The sequence below is a fragment of the Phocoena sinus genome, chromosome X (genome assembly GCF_008692025.1).
Source record: "Phocoena sinus isolate mPhoSin1 chromosome X, mPhoSin1.pri, whole genome shotgun sequence".
Classification (NCBI taxonomy): domain Eukaryota; kingdom Metazoa; phylum Chordata; class Mammalia; order Artiodactyla; family Phocoenidae; genus Phocoena; species Phocoena sinus.
Genome location: NC_045784.1, coordinates 46,834,889 through 46,858,759, shown reverse-complemented (window position 1 = coordinate 46,858,759; position 23,871 = coordinate 46,834,889). Strand labels below are relative to the sequence as shown.

At 47.2% G+C, this 23,871-nt stretch overlaps 1 protein-coding gene across 8 annotated transcripts in view; it reads left to right on the top strand.

Moving 5' to 3' along the window:
- The window catches only part of HUWE1 (HECT, UBA and WWE domain containing E3 ubiquitin protein ligase 1), a 143,792-nt gene extending 120,716 nt beyond the window's left edge, over positions 1–23,076 (top strand). For 6 of the 8 annotated variants that reach the window (XM_032619088.1, XM_032619085.1, XM_032619086.1 and 3 more), the window contains 29 exons: positions 366–594; positions 1,225–1,403; positions 1,687–1,776; positions 1,937–2,091; positions 3,259–3,304; positions 4,815–5,102; positions 6,099–6,354; positions 6,549–6,679; positions 7,212–7,426; positions 7,506–7,794; positions 7,935–8,037; positions 8,845–9,391; positions 10,111–10,714; positions 11,422–11,540; positions 11,654–11,810; positions 13,032–13,164; positions 13,429–13,631; positions 14,234–14,361; positions 15,657–15,753; positions 16,677–16,832; positions 17,242–17,487; positions 17,788–17,905; positions 18,545–18,685; positions 19,667–19,954; positions 20,078–20,183; positions 20,812–20,929; positions 21,228–21,409; positions 21,694–21,884; positions 22,434–23,076. In XM_032619088.1, coding sequence (XP_032474979.1) covers positions 366–594; positions 1,225–1,403; positions 1,687–1,776; positions 1,937–2,091; positions 3,259–3,304; positions 4,815–5,102; positions 6,099–6,354; positions 6,549–6,679; positions 7,212–7,426; positions 7,506–7,794; positions 7,935–8,037; positions 8,845–9,391; positions 10,111–10,714; positions 11,422–11,540; positions 11,654–11,810; positions 13,032–13,164; positions 13,429–13,631; positions 14,234–14,361; positions 15,657–15,753; positions 16,677–16,832; positions 17,242–17,487; positions 17,788–17,905; positions 18,545–18,685; positions 19,667–19,954; positions 20,078–20,183; positions 20,812–20,929; positions 21,228–21,409; positions 21,694–21,884; positions 22,434–22,536 — 5,618 coding nt within the window. In that variant the 3' untranslated portion in view covers positions 22,537–23,076. The remainder of the gene's footprint in view (positions 1–365; positions 595–1,224; positions 1,404–1,686; positions 1,777–1,936; positions 2,092–3,258; positions 3,305–4,814; positions 5,103–6,098; positions 6,355–6,548; positions 6,680–7,211; positions 7,427–7,505; positions 7,795–7,934; positions 8,038–8,844; positions 9,392–10,110; positions 10,715–11,421; positions 11,541–11,653; positions 11,811–13,031; positions 13,165–13,428; positions 13,632–14,233; positions 14,362–15,656; positions 15,754–16,676; positions 16,833–17,241; positions 17,488–17,787; positions 17,906–18,544; positions 18,686–19,666; positions 19,955–20,077; positions 20,184–20,811; positions 20,930–21,227; positions 21,410–21,693; positions 21,885–22,433) is intronic. The other 2 variants (XM_032619087.1, XM_032619090.1) reach the window with 2 other exon arrangements.
- Positions 23,077–23,871: the final 795 nt, after the last annotated feature.

The window sequence follows — 23,871 nt, the reverse complement described above, 5'->3', positions numbered from 1 at the left end:
TAGGCCCATTTGTAGAATCAGAAAAAGTGATACCTAGGCCAAGAACAAAAGTGCAGGTGACGAAGGGGGAGAGGAGTCGTCAAGGTGGAGAGAACAGCATGTTTCTGAGGGGCCTACAAGCATCACTGTGGCTTATGGATTGGGAGAAAGTACTATTTAGGAGGCTGTCGCAGTATCTAGGTGAGAGATGGTGGCATAAGCCATGGTAGTGTCAGTGATCGTAGATAAGGCATGGGAATGAGGGAGAAAGGACAAAGCTCAGGTTTCCGTGTGAGGAAGTAAGGCCCAGGAGACATGGTTCTGCTTGAACAACCACAGAAGAAATTTCTTTTTGGCACTGACCCCTTCGCATACTGTCCTTGCAGCAGACATCCCCCCATCCCCAGGAAATATCCCTACCACCCACCCACTGATGGTACGCCATGCAGACCACAGTTCCCTGACGCTGGGCAGTGGCTCTTCTACAACGCGTCTCACCCAGGGCATTGGGCGCAGTCAGAGGACCCTGAGGCAGCTGACGGCCAACACAGGCCACACCATTCACGTTCACTACCCTGGGAATCGTCAGCCCAATCCTCCTCTTATACTGCAGAGGTGAGTTACAAGGAAGATTGTTGGGCTCAGTGAGCTTCAGCATTGTCTTGACCTGGGGGAATAATGCTCTTGTCACACACACAGATAATGTATTTGTCCTGTTTCTTTGTGGATTATATGTGCAGCCTTTGGGAGAATACCAAATTGTATAACATGTTTTTCTGCTTAAGTGTCCTGTACATACAGTCAGCAGTCACTAAGCATCTCATACGCCAAACACTTAGCACTTAAGCTATGGTCAGGACAGGATCCCTGCCCTTTAGCTTAGAGTTTCTCCCACTAGGGAGAAACAATTTTAGAAGTGAAAAGAAGGAATATAGTTATCATAATGGTCAATGCACAGACGGTAGTGGGTGTACAAGAGAGATATTATACCCTAACACAGTGCCTGGTATTATCAGTGACGCTCACTCTGTTCCAGGAACTGTGGAGTAATACGCAACCTTAGCCCAAAACAAGTTTGCAAACTGATGGAGTAGTTAGAAAAGTAACTAAGACTTATGTGCAATATGATCAGGTCCATAATAATGTCATGCATTTCGTAGAGGATACAGAAAGGATCTCACAATAACAGTTTGCAGTGTCCCTGTGGATGTACAGTGACCATGGTACCCCACCGTCACCCTACAGGTTGCTTGGTCCCTCTGCTGCTGCTGACATCCTTCAGCTGAGCAGCAGCCTTCCCCTACAAAGCCGAGGCCGGGCCCGCCTCCTAGTGGGCAACGATGACGTCCACATCATTGCCCGGTCTGACGATGAACTACTGGATGACTTTTTCCATGATCAGAGTACAGCTACCAGCCAAGCAGGCAAGTTTATGTGGTGAAAGAGAGGGTAACGTTTGTCTGGTTCTTTTTCCCTGCTGAGGGAAAGCAGAACAGTATCTGCCCTGCCTGGAGAAATCCCATTTTATAGGAGCCAGAACCACTCGGTGATTTAGCCAAGGGCAATAAAAACCGTATTACATCTGGATACCTATGATGTTCCAAACCTTGTGATAGACATTGGGTCCTGTTAGGGAAATACTGCAATTTTTGGATCAATTGATGCATGACAATGCCAAGAGTCTCACTCTCCTTTGTTTCTCTACAGGGACCCTGTCCAGCATCCCCACAGCCCTGACCCGTTGGACAGAGGAATGCAAAGTTCTTGATGCTGAGAGCATGCATGACTGTGTTTCAGGTGTGTGGCAGTTTGGTTATCAGGGCAGTAGTGAGTCTTCCAGGGCTGGGACAGTGCATGGAAAGTTGTTTCCCTGGTTCTCTGTGGCCCCAAGCTCTGCCTCTTGGCTTTCTCCCCCACCTCCCCTGAGCAGCCTCCGATCTTTGCTTCTTTGGTCCAGTTGTTAAAGTGCCCATTGTCAATCACCTGGAATTCCTGAGGGATGAGGAGCTGGAAGAAAGGCGGGAGAAACGCAGGAAACAACTAGCTGAGGAAGAAACAAAGATAACCGACAAAGGCAAAGAAGATAAGGAGAACAGGGATCAGAGTGCACAGGTGATTCCCAAGAGCTGGGAGGATTCATCTTTGGCTATGTCTGCCCTAACTTTCCCACGGTTTTAGCATACATGTGGCTGGCCCCAAGAGTCATTGAAGATTCTAGACGTTCACACTGAAACTGAGAAATGATCCACTTCAAATTCACTGTACACTTGAATGGTTTTTAGGGGAAAAGAAATCAAACCCAGAGGGAAAATTGTTTCTCCGGTGTTTTGCTGGGGAAAACTGGAGCCAGAACCAGAGCAGCTCCTGACTCACCAGTTACACTATACAGTCTCTACTTTCAGTGACTACAGCTAGACAAGAACAATGACCTTGACTAAGCCCATGCTCTTAATGGTTCAATTCCGTTTCGGTGGATTACCTTCTTAAGTGTCAGGGAAACCTTACCAATATGATTCCATTCCAACATTTGAATAAGTTGGGCTTAGGCTTCAGATCAGAGAAAGTGTTCCTACCCTGAACCCCATGACCACATGTCATTTTCTAGGGCTCAATTTGTGAAATCTCTAACATGATTTTGGTTTTTCTGAAACTTCTGGAACCTTGAATAGTATAGCTTTGAAATAAATGAAGTAAATGCTGATAAAAATACGAGGAAACTAAAAAAACTTGAGTGAAAGACTTTATTATACCTCACTCAACAGGGCATCAGATTTAAAAGGATATTGTAATGTTCAATTAATGATAACAAGCTTGATCTAACAAATATCTTTGTATAGAACTTTTGCCTAATAAATAGTAACATTGTTTCAAGCACATGTAAAGGGATAGGAAATAAGCCTGGCATATGATTGAAAAAGCCAGAGTGTACAAAATGAGCTTAAGGAAGGGAAATATACAGATGAAACTTTTAAGAATTTCTTGCTTGTCTCAACGATTGTGTTCAGGTCATGTCCTATGTCCAAGCCCATCTCCAATGTGGTTTTTATTATCCTTTCCTCTCATTGTTTAGTCAGCCCCCTGACAGTTTCTCCCTTGTCCCCAAGCAATCCTTGAGCGTGAGTATGTATTAGAGAAATTGGAGGTATGTTTGCATGCTAAAGTGCCCATCTTCCATCCAGGTCATATGTGTCATATGTGGGAGATGGCAACTGTTTTAAAGTTGACCTCTATCTCATGTGCTTGCAAAGTCCCACATTGGTCTGTCCCTTTTCTTTGCAGTGTACTACATCTAAGACAAATGACTCCACTGAACAGAACCTCTCAGGTAACTCTCCCTCCCTTTTCCCCTTCTTGCTAATTGATTGGTTTTTCATCCTGACCCAAATAGCTGGCCCAAGTGGGCTGAAGATGAACACTGGTGCTCTGTGGGATGAGGTAGTAGATTGTATAGTTTTAGGGTCATACCCCATCTTGGAGATAACTATACAGTCTACTGTCTTTCCCACGGTGGTGCACTTCCCCTCCGATGTGCTGTGTTTTTAGGTTCTCATTCTGATTATGCTATACTGCGTTCTGGCATGTGTAGTGAGGCCATGTGTCCTGTTCCCTTTACTGACCCCCATGGTGTGGTGCTTAATGAGAACACCTGATGACAGTGGTTCCTAAATGCTAGTCCTCAGTGGAAATGAACAGAATAAGGGAGGTTTAATGAGTTTTTCAAAAAGCCGAGTTTGTTCAATTTAAAGGACTATTATAAATTACAGAGATTATGTATTTCCTACTTTTTTGGTATCAAAATATTTTTATTAAATGATATTAATGGGATTTATTTTCTTGGCTAAATTAAAAGTTAGTGATCCTGTGTTAGTCTCTTGTCTCTTTATTTTTTCCTTTTTCTATAAATTTCATGGGTCTGTGGAATCTAAAAGTCTAATAATGTTGCCTTGAGCAATCTGCTTTTGGGGAAGGTAGCTCGGTGGGCTAAATGGTATTACTACTATATGCTTTCTATTTCTCCTAATTTTCCTAACGTCAGTAGCCATTTTGTGATTCTAATAACTGGTCCATATGGTATTATATGTCTCCCCCATCCCTATTTCCTCAGAACTTTCTTCTGCTTCCCTATACCTTCTGTCTCCTTTGGCACTTGAGTTGGGAAATGATTGTACCAAAGCCTACACAGTATTTTTTAAAGCAGTGAAAGAGGGTAGGTGTCCTGGTGCTCTGAATCTGGTAGAAGGTCTTTGAAAGGGTCTGTCATCAGGTAAAATGGCCTTTTGCCTACTGCCCTTGCTAGAGGATTCTGTTCATGCCGGGGTGAGGTAGTAAGTTGTATTGTTGTGGGGTAGGGATTTTAAGCCCCAATTAGAAGATAACTATACAACTTACTACTTTCCCTGGTGTGTTGCATATTCACATTTAGTCTTAACACCATTGCCTCCATCAGACAGAGTTGTAGATGTTCCTTGGATAATCAGGACTGCAAGAAAAGGGAGGTGGAAGGGGACAGGTGGTATTTAGGGTGAGGCAAGTATTGTAAAGTGACTTGAACTCTCCCCCTTCCACCCAGGGCACAGAATGGATTTAATTCATAGAGATCTACAAAGAGTCAGATCTTTTGGTTCTTGGGACTAAGATAGCACTGCGCCTTAGCCCTCATCCTGAGTATACCAGAACAGCCACGAGCTGTTCCTAGGAGCAGTTGGTGACTGAGGGGAATCCTGCATCACTGACTGAGTGGGATACTTGTCATGCCACATGTGCTGATTGAGTGGCTCCCCCGGTCCTTGGCTGATTGCCTTTTAACAACCCCATTGTCGTTCTTTCCGAGAAAGATGGGACTCCCATGCCTGAAAGCTACCCAACAACCCCATCTTCAACTGATGCAGCTGCATCTGAGCCCAAGGAGACCCTTGTCACTCTGCAGCCCTCACAACAGCAACCAACACTCCCACCCCCACCAGCCTTGGGAGAGATTCCTCAAGAGCTGCAGTCCCCGACTGGAGAAGCGGGAAGCTCTACCCAGCTATTGATGCCTGTAGAGCCAGAGGAATTGGGTCCCACAAGGCCAAGTGGAGAAGCAGAAACAACTCAGATGGAGCTATCCCCAGCTCCCACTATAAGTGAGTAGAATTTCAAGGTTTGCGGGTAGGGGTAGAACAGGGGGGAAGAATGGACATCTTTGTAGTTTCTCTTTACTCTCTTACTTTAGAGAATTTCTAAAGTAGAAGCTCAAGCCCTCATAGTAGGGTCTCATATTGCACATTACCTTTTTAGCTAAAGTTGAGGTTTCTTCTCTGTGTCCTCAAATGATTATATATACATCGGAGTGTCTTAATGATACTAGTGATGGTGCCAACAGTTTGAGGTGATCACTCTGTTCCTGGCTATCATGCCATGCTTATTTTATTATTTAACTTCTTTAAAAAACAATCATCCAAAGTAGAGGGTGTTATCTCCATGAATAAGCTGAAACTCAGAAGTGAAATAATTAGCCCAAGGTCACTCAGTAAGTGGTTGAGCTGTGATTAAAATCCAGATCTGTGTAACTCTGAAGCTTGCTTTTCTTCAACATTTCCAGGAATGGGGAAGCACGTGACCGCACACTTAGCAGCTCTCCCATCCTGGCAACACCATTTATCTCATGGCACTATTTCCCACTGGTTTGAAATGGGGCCTCAAAATTCTTCTCAGCAGTGTTCCAACAGGGTAAACAAGCCTGTTTGCCGTTCCTGCTCTTTACTATACTGCCTGTGACGTGCTCTGGAAAAACCTTAGGGTGTAGGGGGTTTTGCCTTAAAGGAACCTTGTTTGTTTAGACGAGCAGAACCAAAGAGCTTATGTAAATGATGCCTGCAGGAAATCTGAAAGTGACAGGATCCCTTACCTCGGGTGCCTAGAGAAGATGTTTCACAGGCATGCTTGGAACACCATAAATGTTCAACAGATAATAAAAAGGGCTTGAGATGAGTTTTTTAAAGCAAATGAGATTGAGGGGGGAGCATCAGGCCAGCGTGAAGTGAAGGTGAAGAAGTGAGAAGTCTGATCTGGCTGCTTCTTAATTCAGCCTCCCCCTCTTTGAAGCAGAGATCTAACCTCTCCATGTGACTTCCTCCTAGCCTCTCTTTCCCCAGAGAGAGCTGAAGATTCTGATGCTCTGACAGCTGTCAGCAGTCAACTGGAAGGCTCTCCCATGGACACCAGCAGCCTGGCTTCCTGCACTCTGGAGGAAGCTGTGGGTGACACCTCAGCACCTGGCAGTTCTGAGCAGCCCACAGCAGGCAGCTCCACTCCTGGAGATGCCCCACCAGTTGTGACAGAAGTGCAAGGCAGGAGTGATGGGTCAGGGGAACCTACCCAGCCCCCTGAGGACAGGTAAGCACTGTGTGAGTGAGAGGAGGGCAGGGTGTGTTGGTGGGTATTTCAAGCCACGTTCATACTTAGTAACCAGTACACATGCTTTGTATACTGGGGAAATCAACTTGGCTTCTGTGAGAAAGGGGGTACTATAGGAATATTTTATAAGTGGGAAAATATAATACAGAGAACCTGAAAATGATTTCCTTTAGCTCTACCCCTGCATCCTCTGAGAGTTCTTCCACCAGAGATTCTGCCGTGGCCATTTCTGGAGCAGATTCCCGGGGAATCCTAGAAGAACCACTGCCTTCAACAAGCAGTGAAGAAGAAGATCCTCTAGCAGGTGAGCTCCATGTGTGCTCAGGCCATCCTGGGGCTGTTTAGGCTTCTAGTAACCCTTGGCATGGAAATGCCCACCAGTCGAACCGTTCCATCCAGATGGCGGGTGGCATATATATGCGGGGGGTGGGGGGGGGCCTGCAGTAAGGGGAAGCTGATGCTACACAATGGAATGAGCCCAGGCCTTTGGAGTCAGACTGATCTTAGCTCAAATCCCCTCTCTACCACCTCCTATTGTTAGGACCTGGAGCCATTAACTTCCCTGATCCTCATTGATACTGAGAGAGTGATGATAGCTACATGGTGGGGTCTTGAAGGTTAAGTGACAGTGCACACACAGAACTTGGCATATAACAGCTGTTCTAAGCCTAGGGAAGGGTGGGTGGGCCTTCTCTGTGTCCCCTGTGTCCTTGGCATGAAATGAGGACAGAGAAAGCTGGTCTCCCTCATCCAAGGCCATGGGTTTCTTTGATCCAAGTACATCTTTAGGCTTCAGTAGAAGTGAGAGTCCCTTCACATCTTGCATATCCCCTCAGGTATTAGTCTTCCCGAAGGCGTGGACCCCTCTTTTCTGGCCGCTCTCCCTGATGACATTCGCCGAGAAGTTCTACAGAACCAGCTGGGCATTCGTCCACCAACGCGGACTGCCCCCTCAACAAATAGCTCAGCTCCTGCAGTGGTGGGGAATCCTGGTGTGACCGAAGTGAGCCCTGAGTTCCTGGCTGCCCTGCCTCCAGCCATCCAGGAGGAAGTATGTGAGCGGGGGGGGGCTGGTGGTGCCAGGCTACCTGGCTGTGGGTATGCCCCCATTGACTCCTCCTGCTCTGTAGGTACTGGCACAGCAGAGAGCTGAGCAACAGCGACGGGAACTGGCACAGAATGCCAGCTCAGACACCCCCATGGACCCTGTGACCTTCATCCAGACTCTGCCCTCAGACCTGCGCCGTAGTGTCCTAGAGGACATGGAGGACAGCGTGTTGGCCGTGATGCCACCTGACATTGCAGCTGAGGCTCAAGCCCTGAGGCGAGAGCAAGAAGCCCGGCAGAGGCAGCTCATGCATGAGCGGCTTTTTGGGCACAGCAGCACCTCTGCACTCTCTGCCATTCTTCGAAGCCCGGGTACAGAGGGAGGCAAGTGGGAGGGCTCTGGAATGTCTGGCTTTGGCCACATGAGACTCTTTGTTCCCCTTTGTATTACTTGGACCCAGCTCAGCACACACCCCCTCCCCAATTTCAGTTTCCTTTTTCTTTCCTTCCAGCCTTCACCAGTCGCCTGAGTGGCAACCGTGGGGTCCAATACACTCGGCTTGCCGTGCAGAGAGGCGGCACCTTCCAGATGGGGGGTAGCAGCAGCCATAATAGGTACCCTTTGCCTGTCTTTTTTTCCTTGCCATACCACCTTCCATGTCTACTACTAGTCCAACTCCCTTTATTTATAGGTGGAGAGGCTGAATGATCTCTCTAGGATGTTTACTTGAATGAATTGGGGAAGCCAGATCTTTGGACTCCCCCTTCAGAAAGCCACACTTCTGGTTAGTGTAGCTACTGTAGACCATAATTGCAAAGTAAAGTAGGCAGGCAGCAGGCTCTAGCTGTGGTTACAACAAGGAAAGCCACCTGCCTCCCACACAAATAGGAAAACAGTGAGAACCGCTTGCCTTGAGATTACAGCATCTAGGCTGCAGAAGAGTTCATTATTAACAAGGCCAGAGCGTGGAGTGATCAGTCCCTATTCAGCAGGCAACCTCCTGGTAGTCTATGGAAAGCCAAAGTAAGCATTGTGTCCTAGGACTTTATGGGCAGTCCAATTTTAGCAGTTGATACAGACCTGGGCTGCAATCTCTGCTCTCTTCTCAATCGTTGTGTGATGTAGGACAAGTCACTTAACCTATTTGAGCCTCTTGCTCATCATCTCAAAATTGGGTGGTTCTCTAGTCTTTACAGGAGCCCCGTGAGGAAGCTGTTACAGATATTGTAGGGTGTCTGGAACATAGTAGGCACTCAAGGAGACAGCTGTTGTTACTATTAAGAATACTTAAGAGTCCTTGGACTGGACACCCTCCCTGCTCGAGCCTCCTGGATGTATCCAGCTCATCCCCCTCCCTTAGGCCTATGCCTGATCCCAGAGCTCTAGCCGAAGTATTACCCAGAAACCATGCTCTGTTCCAGGCCTTCTGGCAGTAATGTGGACACTCTCCTACGCCTCCGAGGACGGCTCCTCCTGGATCACGAAGCCCTCTCTTGTCTCCTGGTCCTACTTTTTGTGGATGAGCCAAAGCTCAATACTAGCCGTCTACATCGAGTACTGAGAAATCTCTGCTACCATGCCCAGACTCGCCACTGGGTCATCCGAAGCCTGCTCTCCATCTTGCAGCGCAGCAGTGAGAGTGAGCTTTGCATTGAAACACCCAGGCTCTCCTCAAGTGAGGAAAAGGGCAAAAAGTCAAGCAAGAGCTGCGGGTCAAGCAGCCATGAGAACCGGCCCCTGGACCTGCTACACAAGATGGAGTCTAAGAGCTCCAACCAGCTTTCCTGGCTCTCAGTATCCATGGATGCAGCCCTAGGCTGCAGGACTAATATATTCCAGATCCAGCGTTCAGGGGGGCGCAAACATACTGAGAAGCATGCAAGTAGTGGCTCCACTGTCCACATCCACCCCCAGGCTGCTCCTGTTGTCTGCAGACACGTTCTGGATACACTCATTCAATTAGCCAAGGTGAGGAGCTTGGAGGAACCCAACTCCTGGGGATGGAAGATGGTTGTCAGCCATAGTGTAGTGAAATCTGAACTCTGAGGGAGCTACCAGGTCCTCATCATTGGTGCTGAGGCCTGTATTGTCTCTGGGAGGTTGTCCAGTAAATAATTTTGTGGGGTTTTTGTGTTCACTCTTCACAATTTTTATGCATTGTCTCATTCAGCCATCAAACAACCCTCAGTGGTCTGCATGGTTCCCATTTTACAGATGAAGAAGCTGGGATACAGAAATCTTTAGTGGCTTTGTCATGTGGCTAGTAAGTGATGGAGCTGGCTGGACCTAGAACTTAATTCAGTCCTTTTTTATCTTTTTTTTTTCAGTCCTCTTTTTCATAAGCTTTGCTGCCATTTGTTGAGGGCCTGCCTTATACCAGGCACTATGCAAAATGCCTGGTAATCTCAACAATTTTGCACAGCCATGTAGGTATCCTCCCCATTTTGTAAGTATAGAGATAGATGCTCAGAAAAGTTTACTAATCGTCTGTCTCCCTACAGAGCTTTTGTTAGTTTCTCTAGGCTGCTTCACAACATCAGTTGGATAAAACTCCTATGTTACATCTCTCCAGTGTTACTAAAGCTGTCCAAAGGAGTGGAGAGTCTAGGAGCCAGTTTTCTTTCCTTGTCACAAGACATTTTCTGTGTAGACCTCCTAGACCAAGCCTGTCCTTCTTTTCCTGGCAGGTGTTTCCCAGCCACTTCACACAGCAGCGGACCAAAGAAACAAACTGTGAGAGTGATCGGGAGAGGGGCAGTAAGCAGGCCTGCAGCCCATGCTCTTCACAGTCCACGAGCAGTGGCATTTGCACAGACTTCTGGGACTTACTGGTAAAACTGGACAACATGAATGTCAGCCGGAAAGGCAAGAACTCCGTGAAGTCAGTGCCAGTGAGCGCTGGTGGTGAGGGGGAAACTTCCCCATACAGCCTCGAGGCCTCTCCACTGGGGCAGCTCATGAACATGTTGTCACACCCAGTCATCCGCCGGAGCTCTCTCTTAACTGAGAAGCTCCTCAGACTCCTTTCTCTCATCTCAATTGCTCTCCCAGAAAACAAAGTGTCAGAAGCACAGGCTAATTCTGGCAACAGTGCTTCCTCCACCACTGTTGCCACCTCAACCACATCTACCACCACTACCACTGCTGCCTCCAGCACACCCACTCCCCCTGCTGCAACCACCCCTGTCACTTCTGTTCCGTCCCTGGTTGCTGCCACGACTATGTCCACCATTGCTGTAGCCGCTTCAACCACAGTGACCACCCCCACGACTTCTACCACTACTGTTTCAAGTAAGTGTGGATATAGGCTGGGAGCTGTGGGGTGTGTACACCCACCTCACCCCCAACTCTGCCCCACCCAGGTATTCCTCCCTAAATGACAGCAATCAGCTTGGTTTGTGTTTGTGAGAGCCAAATGTGTTAATTCTCACCCTCATTGGTCCAAGTTCTCTCTCTCCATTTTCCCCTCCCTCCCCCCTCCACCACTCCTGTGGAGACCACTGAATGTGGCTTCCCCTAGCTAAGCTCAAAAAGGAGGAGGGGGAGAAAGTCCCTGTCTTTAAAGAATCCCCAGTCTTTCTAGCCTGGTTGAGGGAGCCAGTTCTCAGAGGAAGCAGTTCAAGAGCAGGCAGGATACAGTGGGAATCAGGGTAGAATCAAGTAGCCAGGCCACCCCAGGAAGTGAAGGGAATGAGCCCTGTGGCACACTAATAAGAATCATTTGAAGAAACAGATTTTGAAGGAAGGGGGTCTTTCAGAGGGCCCTCTGATGGTAGGGGAACAGTTGTGAAAAATAATCTGGGATTCTTTGTCACTTTAGAAGGTACAGTCATAAGAGTCCTTGGTATCCCAAGTCATTTGGATTTGGCTATGTGGGGTGGATCTTCATTTTCACTACTTTTCCATTTTGAAGCCCTGGGCAATGCAGCGATTGGCTCTGCCACTTAAGTCTCTGGCATGTGAGTTTCAGAGGCTTACAGTGTTCTGTTTCCTCAAAGCTTCTACTACTACTAAGGCCAGCAAATCTCCAGCGAAGGTGGGTGATATCGGCAGCAGCACAGACTTTAAGATGGTATCCTCTGGCCTCACTGAAAATCAGCTCCAGCTCTCTGTGGAGGTGAGTCCAAGCTCTTCTGACCTCCCTCTGGTTGGGGGAGAAAGAGTTGACTGGGGTAGATAATGTTTTAGTTCTCAAGTTGGGGCTCACCCCATCTCCTTTCTTTTTCCCAGGTGTTGACATCCCATTCTTGTTCTGAAGAAGGCCTAGAGGATGCAGCCAATGTGTTACTGCAGCTCTCTCGGGGGGACCCTGGGACCCGGGACACTGTTTTGAAGCTGCTACTGAATGGAGCCCGCCATCTGGGTTATACCCTTTGTAAACAGATAGGTAATAATAGGAGTAAAGCACCCTGTTTTTCTGAAACCTTTCACTTAGGTGTCACCTCTTTATGGAAGCCTTCCCTGAACCCCCAGGCTGAATCAAACTCCTCTATGCATCTGTAGCACAGCCCCATGAGCTCTTCTGTCACAGCACTGAAAATACTAGGTTGTCATCTGTTTTCCTCTGCCCAGTTCTCTGAGAGCAGGGCTGGTCTTCTCTGTACATTCCCAATCCCTGGCACACAGCTGGTAGTTGGTGCTTAGTGAAGGAAAATGAGCACTCATAGGACCGACATTGCTTTTCCATTCTGGGCACTCATAAGAGCCCTATGATGAGCCTGCTGAGGCAGTTCGCCACCTCAGAGATGCACCTATGCTACATTCAGGCTCGGGAATTGAAAGAATAATACCCTCCGCCTTTGTGCAGTTTTGAGGGTACAAAAATTCTAAGAATACTTGCAAATTATCTAGTTTCAGTCTTCCTGTTTTACCAAGAAGAAAACTAAAACCCAGATGACGGGGTGACTGAATCAAGGAGTGGGGCCAGATTTGCTTTCAGCATAGAGACTCTCTTTGCTCTCTCCCACCCCCCATCCCAATCATGGGTCTCCCTAGATCTCAACCACCTGTGTAGTTATCTCCTCACAAACATCCCTGGGGCTGAGGTGATAAGAGTCAATTAAACTGTGTGACCTAGGATCTTCTTTGTTGCATGAGAATTACAGAGTTCTTCCAAAAGAGGCTTCTGATCTTTCTTGACTGCCACCATTTATTCAACATCCATAGGTTAGGCAGTATCCTAGGCACTCTGCTAGACAGTTATCTCCTAATTCTCAAAGCAGCCTTGTGAGGTTAGGCAGTATGAGCCCCATTATTAAGATGGGTAAGCAAATTGGGAAAGAGGTTAAGCAATTTGCCTGAGATTACCACAAAAACCTAAGAAGTTTGAGAGGTATACGGGCTTCAAAAGAGATACTTTTTCCCCTCTGCACTGAGCTGTTATTTCTTGTAGATTCAGCAAATTCTCAAGGCCAGATAAACCAGTGGCCCCTGAGCAGTTAGTTGATCTGTGAGCACACATAGTAAAATGAACAGAGCAAAATTTCTGCTTACTTCAGGTTCAGTGCAGCTGAGCAAAGCACCTAGGAAGTTTTCTTGGAAAGGTTTGGCTTTTCACTGCTTCATTAGGGAAGTCTCTGAACACTTGCTGGCTTCTCTGCCTGCCCAGGAACCCTTCTGGCTGAACTACGGGAATACAATCTGGAACAGCAGCGGCGAGCCCAGTGTGAGACCCTCTCCCCTGATGGCCTGCCTGAGGAGCAGCCACAGACCACCAAGCTGAAAGGCAAAATGCAGAGCAGGTAGGTGGCAGCTGCCCATTTGGCTGTGGGGTTGGGATCAGGGACATTCTGAACAGTGGCTCTTCCTGGCTTCCTGGTTATTTTTTCCCTCTTCACTGGACAGACTTTGTTTCTGTCCTGTACACACTTGGCCCTATTTTTCCTACTTGCGTGATTTTCTTCTGAGATTCCTTACCCCTTGCTTGACACAAGAAAGCCGTGCCTGCTCTGGGTGTTGATGCTTTGATGCTCTCAGTATACGCAAGCCACCTCTACACTCTCCAGGTTTGACATGGCTGAGAATGTGGTAATCGTGGCATCTCAGAAGCGACCTCTGGGTGGCCGGGAGCTCCAGTTGCCTTCTATGTCCATGTTGACATCCAAGACATCTACCCAGAAGTTCTTCTTGAGGGTACTGCAGGTCATCATCCAGCTCCGGGACGACACACGCCGAGCTAACAAGAAAGCCAAGCAGACAGGCAGGCTAGGTATGGAACTGGGGTGTCCAGTTGAGGGGCAAGGTTGGTGGTGGAAAAACAAGAGACCCTGGAGGGCAGGACTTAATGTCATGTCTCCTTCCTGTTTGATCTTTTCTAAGGAAAATGATGATCCTATCTTAAAATGTTGGTGGCTGCATTCTGTATCTCACTCAAGCCGTCTACATAGGAAATTTCACTAGGGCAAGTGGGAATTAAAGGGGAGTGGAAATCTGGCAAGGAAATTGGGGACAGATCTTTTGGTGAACAAGATTTAACTCACTTGAGTTTGTCTCCTCTCTGCTTCCTTGAACACTCTTGGCTAAAATATTGTAGCCATGTTGCCTCAGCTATGGCATGCCAAATCCAATGTCTTTCCCCCTGTCCCGCAGAACTCTCTCACCTGCCACCATCCGTCTGCCCAGCCCCATGTCACCTGCCCTTATCTGTAAAGGTAGTTCTTAGTGCCTTACGATGAGCATTCTGAGGCTGCCTGAGCTTAAAGCTCAAAGACTTCAGCAAGGTGCCCTGTGGTGGCCCAGGAGATGGGAGAGAATATTGAGCATTCTCTCTTTCTACAGTTTACATCTTACCTTCTTTTTTCTTTCTCCCAGGTTCTTCCGGTTTAGGCTCAGCTAGCAGCATCCAGGCAGCTGTTCGGCAGCTGGAGGCTGAGGCTGATGCCATTATACAAATGGTACGTGAGGGTCAAAGGGCGCGGAGACAGCAACAAGCAGCAACGGTTAGCATGATGCCTGTGGCCCCTCATTCATTTGCCTCTCCTCCCTCCCCCACCACATCATCAGTGGGGTTTCATTGCCCTTACCTTGTATGCTTTTGCATTAAGTTTGCTATATGAATGCTTCTGGGCAACAGGGTTACTTTCTCTTGGTGCTTTCTTTACTGTTTGTTTATTGGTTTGGTTTGGTTTGATTTAAAGCTTGGCCATCATACCCCACTCCCAGCTATCCAGTCAACAGTGGCGCTTTTGCAAACTGCATAATGCTAAGTGTCTGGGTTTTGAGGGGATTCATGATAAAAGATTTTTCAGTCTCATGGAACAATGCAAGTACCTCAGAGGCACGTCAGGAATCCTGCCCTTGAAAGTCCCCCAAGCTTGGTACACATCCCAAACAGCCTCTTCTGGCTATGGCTGATCCCTCCACCCTGGTTTCTGCCTCTATTCTTCATACTCCTTTGGCACCCAGGCACTTGGGCACTTTTAGGAGGAAGCCTTTTCAGGTTCCTAGGTAGTCAGTTCATTGTTGGGATCTCAGCACAGAGTGGCTGTAGGGAAAGCCTGGCATCATGTATATATGCTGTGGCACTCATTGTTTTCCTGTCCTTGTAACAACATGCAAGTTGCCTTCCCAAGATCCGGGAAATAAGGATATCTTGAGGCCTATTTTTTCTTTGTCTGTAATTACTATTATACAGTGTGATTTCATTGAGCATGCTGGGAACAGCCTAGAATTTAAGGGCTGAGCTCCGGCAGGGTAGAAAGGGATAGAGAACTATTATTCTGGAGTATGTTTTCTGCCCAGTCTCTTTCCCACACCTGATAGGACAGATGTTGGCTTTTTTAAAAAGCCAATCCCACCCATCAAAGATTGCACTAATTCATTGCCGTTATTTCCCCTTTTGTGAGCAAAAAGGAACAAAGAGTAAACCTACCTTCTGCCCATCTGAGTTTTATATATAGGTATATATACGTGTGTAAACTGTCCCTAGAAGTCTTGAAGTCCAGGAGGATGGTGCCTGACTGGACACAGGCCTGGAATAGAGTGGAGGCAAATGGGGCATCCAGGGAGCTCTTTGCAAAAGCTTGCTAGCTCAGGGTGGAGGACAGCAAAGGAGGTGGGAAGGCCATTCTTTTGTCCTGGAGAGCTACCTAAGGAAACTTCTTTCCATATGGGAAGACATGGGAGGCTTCTTTCCAAGCTTATGATATGTGAGAGATTGTAGGACAGCCTCTCGCCTGTCCCTGAGGAAAGCAGAGTTGCACCCTTTATGTGACTTTGTCTCCCTTTTATCCAGTCGGAGTCAAGCCAGTCAGAGGCATCTGTCCGAAGGGAGGAATCACCCATGGATGTGGACCAGCCATCTCCCAGTGCTCAAGATACTCAGTCCATTGGTCAGTACTACTTCCCATTTCCAGCCCAACAAAAGGGAGAACCAGTCTTCATGGAATGGCTGCTGGATCCCCTCCTTCCAACATACATAAGCTCAGTGTTTTCCAGTTTGTTCAAGTGAACCCTGGTTTCTGTATGTTGAGCTCAGTGTTTTCCAGTTTGTTCAAGTGAACCCTGGTTTCTGTATGTTGATAGGCCCGTACCAGTCAACTAAGATCACTAACCATCACCACCTGGTCCTCATTGGAGAATCATAGCACACACTGCAATTTCTGTAGTAAAGAAACAAGAAACTATGATGATACTGTGTGGAGACAGCATACGTTTGAGTCTTGTCTCCCCATTTACTATCTCTGGGACCTGAGGCAAACCTCTCTGTTTCCTCATTTAAAATTGGGATATTCATAGTTAGGATTGAGTTAACACGTGTATATATAGCATTTAGAGCAGTACCTGGCACACAGTGGATGCTATTATTAGCAGCATTTCTCAAGGTTAATTTCATATAGAATGCTTTTTGGCACCCTTTTAACACATTCCTGTGGGATAGTGTTGTCATAGGACATCCAGTTTTTAAAATATATTAAATCATTTAATAATCCATAGGTTTTCTGGGAGCTAGTAAGGCAATGAGAAGACCAATGCTGTCTGGTAGAATTTTCCTGCAGTAGCTGTTAGCTACATGTAGCTATTGAGCACTTGAAAAGTGTCTAGTGCAACTAGACAAACTTTTTCTTGTATTAATTTTATTCAGTTTAAGTTTAAATGCCATCCAGTATAGGACTAGAGCTTGCTTTCAGATGTCACTCAATTACTCAGTGGCCAGTGGACCAATTTACTTGATCTGTCTAATGGCCTGTGCATTTGGTCTGAATGAAGGAAAAGCCTCAGGGGCTTCCTAGTCTCTCCTCTCTGTGCCCACTAGGCTCAGATGGAACTCCACAGGGGGAGAAGGAGAAGGAGGAGAGGCCACCTGAGTTACCCCTGCTCAGCGAGCAACTGAGCTTAGATGAGCTGTGGGACATGCTGGGAGAGTGCCTAAAGGAACTGGAGGAATCCCATGACCAGCATGCGGTGCTAGGTGAGTTGTGGCCTGAGGGAGGGCCCAGGTCCGCTGATCTGCTCTGGGGCCCTTTCTGCCAGCTTAATTTTCTTCCTTCCAGATTACTCCTCTCCGTCGGATCTCCGTAATAGGAGTTTAAAAAAGAGGATTTTTTTTCTCTGACTTCATTGTCAGAAAAAAGACTAGCCTTCTCTTTTGGTAGCTGGTATCTTTTACTTTTTGGACCGGGGGAATCTTTATAACTGGTTGCCTATCCCATTTTTCTCTGGAAGCTCTGACTTCCTCTGTGGCACCATTATATTTCTCCTGCAAGTTTTCATTACTTTTTCACGTAGTACTTTTGAAATTTTATTATGAGGGGGGGAAGAGGTTTATATGTTGAAGTTTATAAAGTAAATTGTCACTATCCTATCGTTCCTACCCCCAGTACTACAGCCTGCCGTCGAGGCCTTCTTTCTGGTCCATGCCACAGAGCGGGAGAGCAAGCCTCCTGTCCGAGACACCCGTGAGAGCCAGCTGGCACACATCAAGGACGAGCCTCCTCCACTCTCCCCTGCCCCCTTAACCCCAGCCACTCCTTCCTCCCTTGACCCATTCTTCTCCCGGGAGCCCTCGTCTATGCACATCTCATCAAGCCTGCCCCCTGACACACAGAAGTTTCTTCGCTTTGCAGGTACAGGGAACTCTTAGGCCCCCAAATGTAGAAGGCTACATTTTTTTTACAGGGTCAATTCATACATTTTGTTCTTAGCTGATTTGCAGAGTGAGAGAGAGAGAGTGAGTGTGTGTGTGTGTGTGTGTGTGTGTTGGAAAGTGAGGCTAGTGAGGTAGGGACTGGGTCTGGAAGTCCTTGTGTGCCACACTACGTTTTTTTCCCCTGAAACAAGGAAGAGAGAGTTGCTGGCTGGTTGGCTTTCATTCATTCTTCTGAGACCCATGATGTGCTGATTCCTGCTGTCCTTTCTCCCCCCAGAGACTCATCGCACTGTGTTAAACCAGATCCTACGGCAGTCCACCACCCACCTCGCTGACGGGCCTTTTGCTGTCCTGGTAGACTACATTCGTGTCCTCGACTTTGATGTCAAGCGCAAGTATGTGCCCTGGTGTTGGGGGGATGGGAACTCTCTAAATGGTATCTCCTCTCCCAGAGAGGAGCCAAAATTTCTCCTGGGATGATGTTTTCAGGGAAAGAAGTTTCCCTTGGTGGCAGCCCTTAGAATGGTGCTGGGGGGTCGGGGGGCGGGGAGAGACTCATCTGTGCCACGGACAATCATTGTACCTAAATACTCCTTGGCCTTCTCCAACCCAGTCTGCATTCTTCATCAGAGAAATGCAAGCCTTTGTTTAATCACATGATTTCTAAAGTCGCGGTCCTTCCTTTGGGGTAATACAGGAGGTGTAGGTAGCCACAGCAGGGCTCGTGGGGGGGTGAGCCTCCACAACACTCCTGTCATTTTTTACTCTTCTCTTCCTTCCTGTGCACCTACACATGCACCTGTGCACCTGCTTATTGCAGAAATTCCATGCCATAATGTCTGTGGGCCCCTATTTGATGGAGATGGGAAAAATTTAGAGTTGGTAGTGAATGACCTGCCTCTCCCAAACACTGGAGGGATCAAAGTGTCTGGAGGATGAGGGGAACATCACTGCGGATCTTCATCCTAATCAGGCAAACAAAAGTTTACTCTGCCACCCCTAATCTTACTTTCTTTCCTTTCCTACCTCCCAAGATATTTCCGCCAAGAGCTGGAGCGTTTGGACGAGGGGCTCCGGAAAGAAGACATGGCTGTGCACGTCCGCCGTGACCATGTGTTTGAAGACTCCTATCGTGAGCTGCACCGGAAATCCCCTGAAGAAATGAAGAATCGATTGTAAGAGCCCAGAGCAGAGAATAAATAGGATGGGAGGGTTGGGACCCTCCCTACGTGGTAGTGAAGGCTTACTTGGGGCCCAAATGTGCAGGGGAACTTAGGGAGGTGCTGCCCTCCCCAGTAGGAATTCCTAAGAGGAATCCAGCTTAGATTATCTCACTGAACTGTCACCCGTCTTCTCCACCCAGTCTCATGAGACTGGCCTTCTGCTGGCCATCTGGCCCTTGGGCTGAGCTATCCAACAATTCCTATACAGACCGGAGAGTCTTTCGCATTTACAAAGGTACACCTGATGGCTTCGCAAAGAGAGCTTCCTCCATTGTTGCACTAGGAACAGGAACCTTGCTGAGCAAATGGTACCCTGGGTTTAGGGAGACCATAGTTGCAAGAGTGGCTCCCCACCAAATTGGTAATCCCTTACTAGTGATTCTGGCGCCACCTAGAGGAGATTGGCAGTTTGCAGTACCACGTGTCATGGGAGCCATTGAGATGATAGATCTATTGATGTAGTTTGATCCTCCTGAACTCAGGAACTTGATTCCTCCCTTCCCTTATGGCATGGACTCACTATCCATGTAGTCACACAGGAAGTCAGAGAGGCTTCCAAGACAGACTGAACCCTACTCCTCCACCACCAAATCCTTATAGACGTCAGACTCTGAGCTCAGCTCTCTTTGATGCCACTTGATGATTCCTCCCTGCTTTCTTATTAGGCCTTTATACCTTTCCTATTATTGTTTTCTGGAATATGGGTGAGGCTTTACTGATACTTCGGGACATCTCTTCCATCAGTGATGCCCTTTTTTTGTCCCAGATCCCCACCACTCCTCTGGGCTCTCCTGGCACTCTGCATTTACCGCTGTCCTCTGACCCTGCACTCCCCAGCTACTCCTTCACAATCGCTCACTCAGGTCATGCTGTGCAAAAGAATGGATTTGTCCTGGGCTTTCTGCACATCCCTGTTTCTGCTCTCTTATACAGGTATATAGTGTTTGAAGGAGAAGAAGGGCAAGATGCTGGAGGGCTCCTGCGGGAGTGGTATATGATCATCTCTCGGGAGATGTTTAACCCTATGTATGCCTTGTTCCGTACCTCACCTGGTGATCGGGTCACATACACCATCAATCCATCTTCCCACTGCAACCCCAACCACCTTAGCTACTTCAAGTTTGTCGGACGCATCGTGGCCAAAGCTGTATATGACAACCGCCTCCTGGAGTGCTACTTTACTCGGTCCTTCTACAAACACATCTTGGGCAAGTCTGTCAGGTGAGGATGTGGCACAAACCTGGGACTGTCTTCAGTCCTGGAAATCTGGTCCCTTTTCTTGTGTCCCATCACTAGGCTGCCTGTCCTCCACCCCAACCCATGGCCCTAATTTTGTTTATCTAGATATACAGACATGGAGAGCGAAGATTACCACTTCTACCAGGGCCTGGTTTATCTGCTGGAAAATGATGTCTCCACACTAGGCTACGACCTCACCTTCAGCACTGAGGTAGGTCAGGAGATCCTGACCATAGCACATCCCAGCTAGTCTAGGAAACCCATTATGGGGTTGTCCTTGAACTGGCATTGGATAGCCTCTAATGCTTCTAAGGAAGCATCTTGATGTCTTAAGTCACATTCCCCGTTCCCCATCTGGCAGAGAACAGTGGGTATTTGCATGAGATGGCACAAACAGAAAAACCAGAATTTGTAAAACAATCCAGGCTGTTTCCTAGTTTCCTCTATATTTTGAAAAAATGCTCTAGTACATTATTCTTCATTCCCAAAGTCAGTTCACTCTAGAAAAATTGTACAAATAGACATAAATGAAAAACAAATTTCAAGGTTACTCTTCGCCCAAATTGCTTTCCATAAAGATTCTGTTGTGTTACATTATGTATGTTATCCATGCCCTTTTCCCTTTTACTATTGATAGTTTCCGTATGTTTTAGGACCAAACCCTTGGCCTTTCCCTATTAGGGATTTATGAGCTCATGAGAAAAGTCACTGTTTTTTATGACCTTGCTTCATCTCCTTGCCCAGGATTCAGCAAAGAGTTTAGGGTGTGTTTCCAGGTATCTATGTAAGTTCCATCCTAGACCAAGCCTGATTCATATTATTGGTTTTGGGTATTCTAGGTCCAAGAGTTTGGAGTGTGTGAAGTTCGTGACCTCAAACCCAATGGGGCCAACATCTTGGTAACAGAGGAGAATAAGAAGGAGTATGTACACCTGGTGTGCCAGATGAGAATGACAGGTAGGGGAAATGTCCGTTAGACCCCCTAGTTGCTCAGTATGGGGCAAGGTCAGGCCTCACTCATTTCACAGACATTGTTTCTTCTCTTCCCCTATGCCAGCCACAAATGCCTTGCATAAAAGGAGTCCAAAAACCTGACCAAAAAATATTTCCGTTCATCCACCCTCATATGGGGGCCTAGAAACAGAGTGGTAGGTGAGGTAGGCAGATCAGTCAGCATCCTGCCAGATTGGGGATCTCTGACCTCTAACAGTTGTATGAGTTCAGATGCCACGTGGCTTGTTGGTTCTCTCCCCAGGAGCCATCCGCAAACAGCTGGCAGCTTTCTTAGAAGGTTTCTATGAGATCATTCCAAAGCGCCTCATTTCCATCTTCACTGAGCAGGAGTTAGAGCTGCTCATATCAGGACTGCCCACAATCGACATTGACGATTTGAAATCCAACACTGAATACCACAAGTACCAGTCCAACTCTATTCAGGTGAGCTGCTGCTGGCATCCCTTCCTGTATCCTTAAGCAGTGTTAGTTTATATGACACCAAATAAACCAGTACTCTTAGGGGAAGGGAGTTTTGAGTGACAGCTTACCTGTACCTAACTCTTCACTCTTCTGGAGTTTCAGTTTCAGGTGATCTCCTTGCTCATCTTGTGAATGGAGGAACTGAAACCTGTCTCACAGAAGGGACTTGCCTAACATTCCAAATCCCATCCCCCTTTCTTCGAAGAACTCTACCTAACACTGGCTTCTTATGTTCATTCCTATAGATCCAGTGGTTCTGGAGAGCATTGCGTTCTTTCGATCAAGCTGACCGTGCCAAGTTCCTCCAGTTTGTCACGGGTACTTCCAAGGTGCCCCTGCAAGGTTTTGCTGCCCTCGAAGGCATGAATGGCATTCAGAAGTTTCAGATCCATCGAGATGACAGGTCCACAGACCGCCTGCCTTCAGCTCACACGTGGTAAGAGGAAGGGTTTGTTCTCCTTTTCAGCATTTAGATTGAATTTGCATATTTGCTACTTCTAGGCCCCTACCCGTGGTCAGGAGCGCAAATCTGGCCCCGGGTACCCTGGACCTGGGGTAACTCACAATTTGGTGGGTTTTGTGGAGAAGATGATATTTGAGATGAGAAGCTGGCCCAGACTCACAGTGGGGCTGGGGTGACATTGCAGGTGAACACTGCCATGTGAGAACAAGGTGTATTCCAGGGCTCAACGTAGCCAGAGCAAGGAGTTGCAGGGAGCAGAATGCTAAAGAACTCGGCAGGGGTGACCAGTGACCCTGAATGCCTCCTTGGAGCTTTCATGTAGGGCCGTGGTGTTTTAAGGAGGAGTGACAGGGTCAGATTATGTTTTAGGTGCCTGGTGGCCAGTATTGGGGCCAGATTAGAGGAGGGCAGACAAGGCTAGGACAGGATTGGGAGTCTACAAGCAGAAGCCAAGTGGGCACCATGGGAACACGGATTTGGTTATCATCTTTTGTCATGAATTGATCTTTCTTCTTTCCCTAGTTTTAATCAGCTGGACCTGCCTGCCTATGAGAGCTTTGAGAAGCTCCGCCACATGCTACTATTGGCCATCCAGGAGTGCTCTGAAGGCTTTGGGCTGGCCTAATAAGGCCCCGCCCACCACTGTGGGGTTTTTCTACCATTGTTGGACCTGGGAAGGGGGGGGAATGAAATAATGAAAACAAAAAAGAACCAGAAAGAAAATGTCAAATACCAATAAGTGAAAATCCACCAACTCACCATGTGTGTGTCCCAGCTGCCCCATCTTCCCCAGCGCATACCCGTTCCCCCTTTCCTGCTCATTCTCTCTCCCCGCTCCCTTTTCCTCACCTCCTCTCCCCGTTCCATGCCGTCCAGGATCCCTCACCCATGTATTGAAAAGGCAATAGCCTTTACAGGGACCCGTTTGTCCCAACTGTTTGAACAGTGTGCTCCTCAGATTCTGTGTTCAGAAGGATTTGCTGCATTGAGACTTGAAACCTTTGGATAGGGGAAAAAATTATATATATATATATTTTTTTGTTCTGTTTGCATTTCTTAATTTGTGCTTGGAATGTGTTGATGTGCACAGCTAATGATTCAATGCGAGACAAGATTGGCGTCTGTGTTGTGGAGGTTTCAAATAAAGAGCACTCTTCATAACTCACTTTTCACAATGGAGTTTTTTTCAAGTTTAAAAAGAAATAAACACCTCTTGAGCACATGTTAGATGGCTGGAGAAGAAATCCAGTGGACTCTCCAGAAAGCCATCTCTGTCACCACATGGGTGCATCCTCCTCCTTCAGAATCATCAGGAACTGGGGGGATCTTTTTCAGAATGGGATCTGCACTTGGGGGTGGTGATGGTGTTAGAGATTGCAGCCAAGGACAAAGCATCGCCTTGCTCTAGGGGAACAAACCAGCAGGTTGTAAGAGAATTCACTCAACCCAACCGAAGGTTCTATTTCCTGAGCCTTTATAACAGTTTCAAGCCTGGAGCTCAGTTTAAAATTTTGATTTCATTTATTGATGTTTTAGTTTATTTCTAACATTTTCATAAGCAAATAATTTGACTAGTTCCCCAGAACAGTCTTTCCATCCTTTTTGGTTTTGTTTTGTCATCTGCTTGTTTGCCAGTCTGTTCACAGATCGCCCAACAGTCTTTTGTGGTTTTTTTTTACTCCATCCAACACTTAAAGTTGATATAAGGACTTTGATGGTTCCAGCCTTCAAAGAAAAAAGTAATAAAAGTTCAGTTAGAAAAATAACCTCAAGTGGTACTTGCTTTGTGTGGTTTTTCTCATTCTCCAAGGCTCTACTTCTCTTTTCCCCTTGACCATGTCCCAAAGTGTGAATCTAGGAAAGCAGTGGTGTGTCTGTCCTTAACCTGATCCCTTTGTCCTGATGCAAATGGCAGCTAATCTTTTTTTTTTTCTTCTAATGTTCACACTTGTTTGTTCCT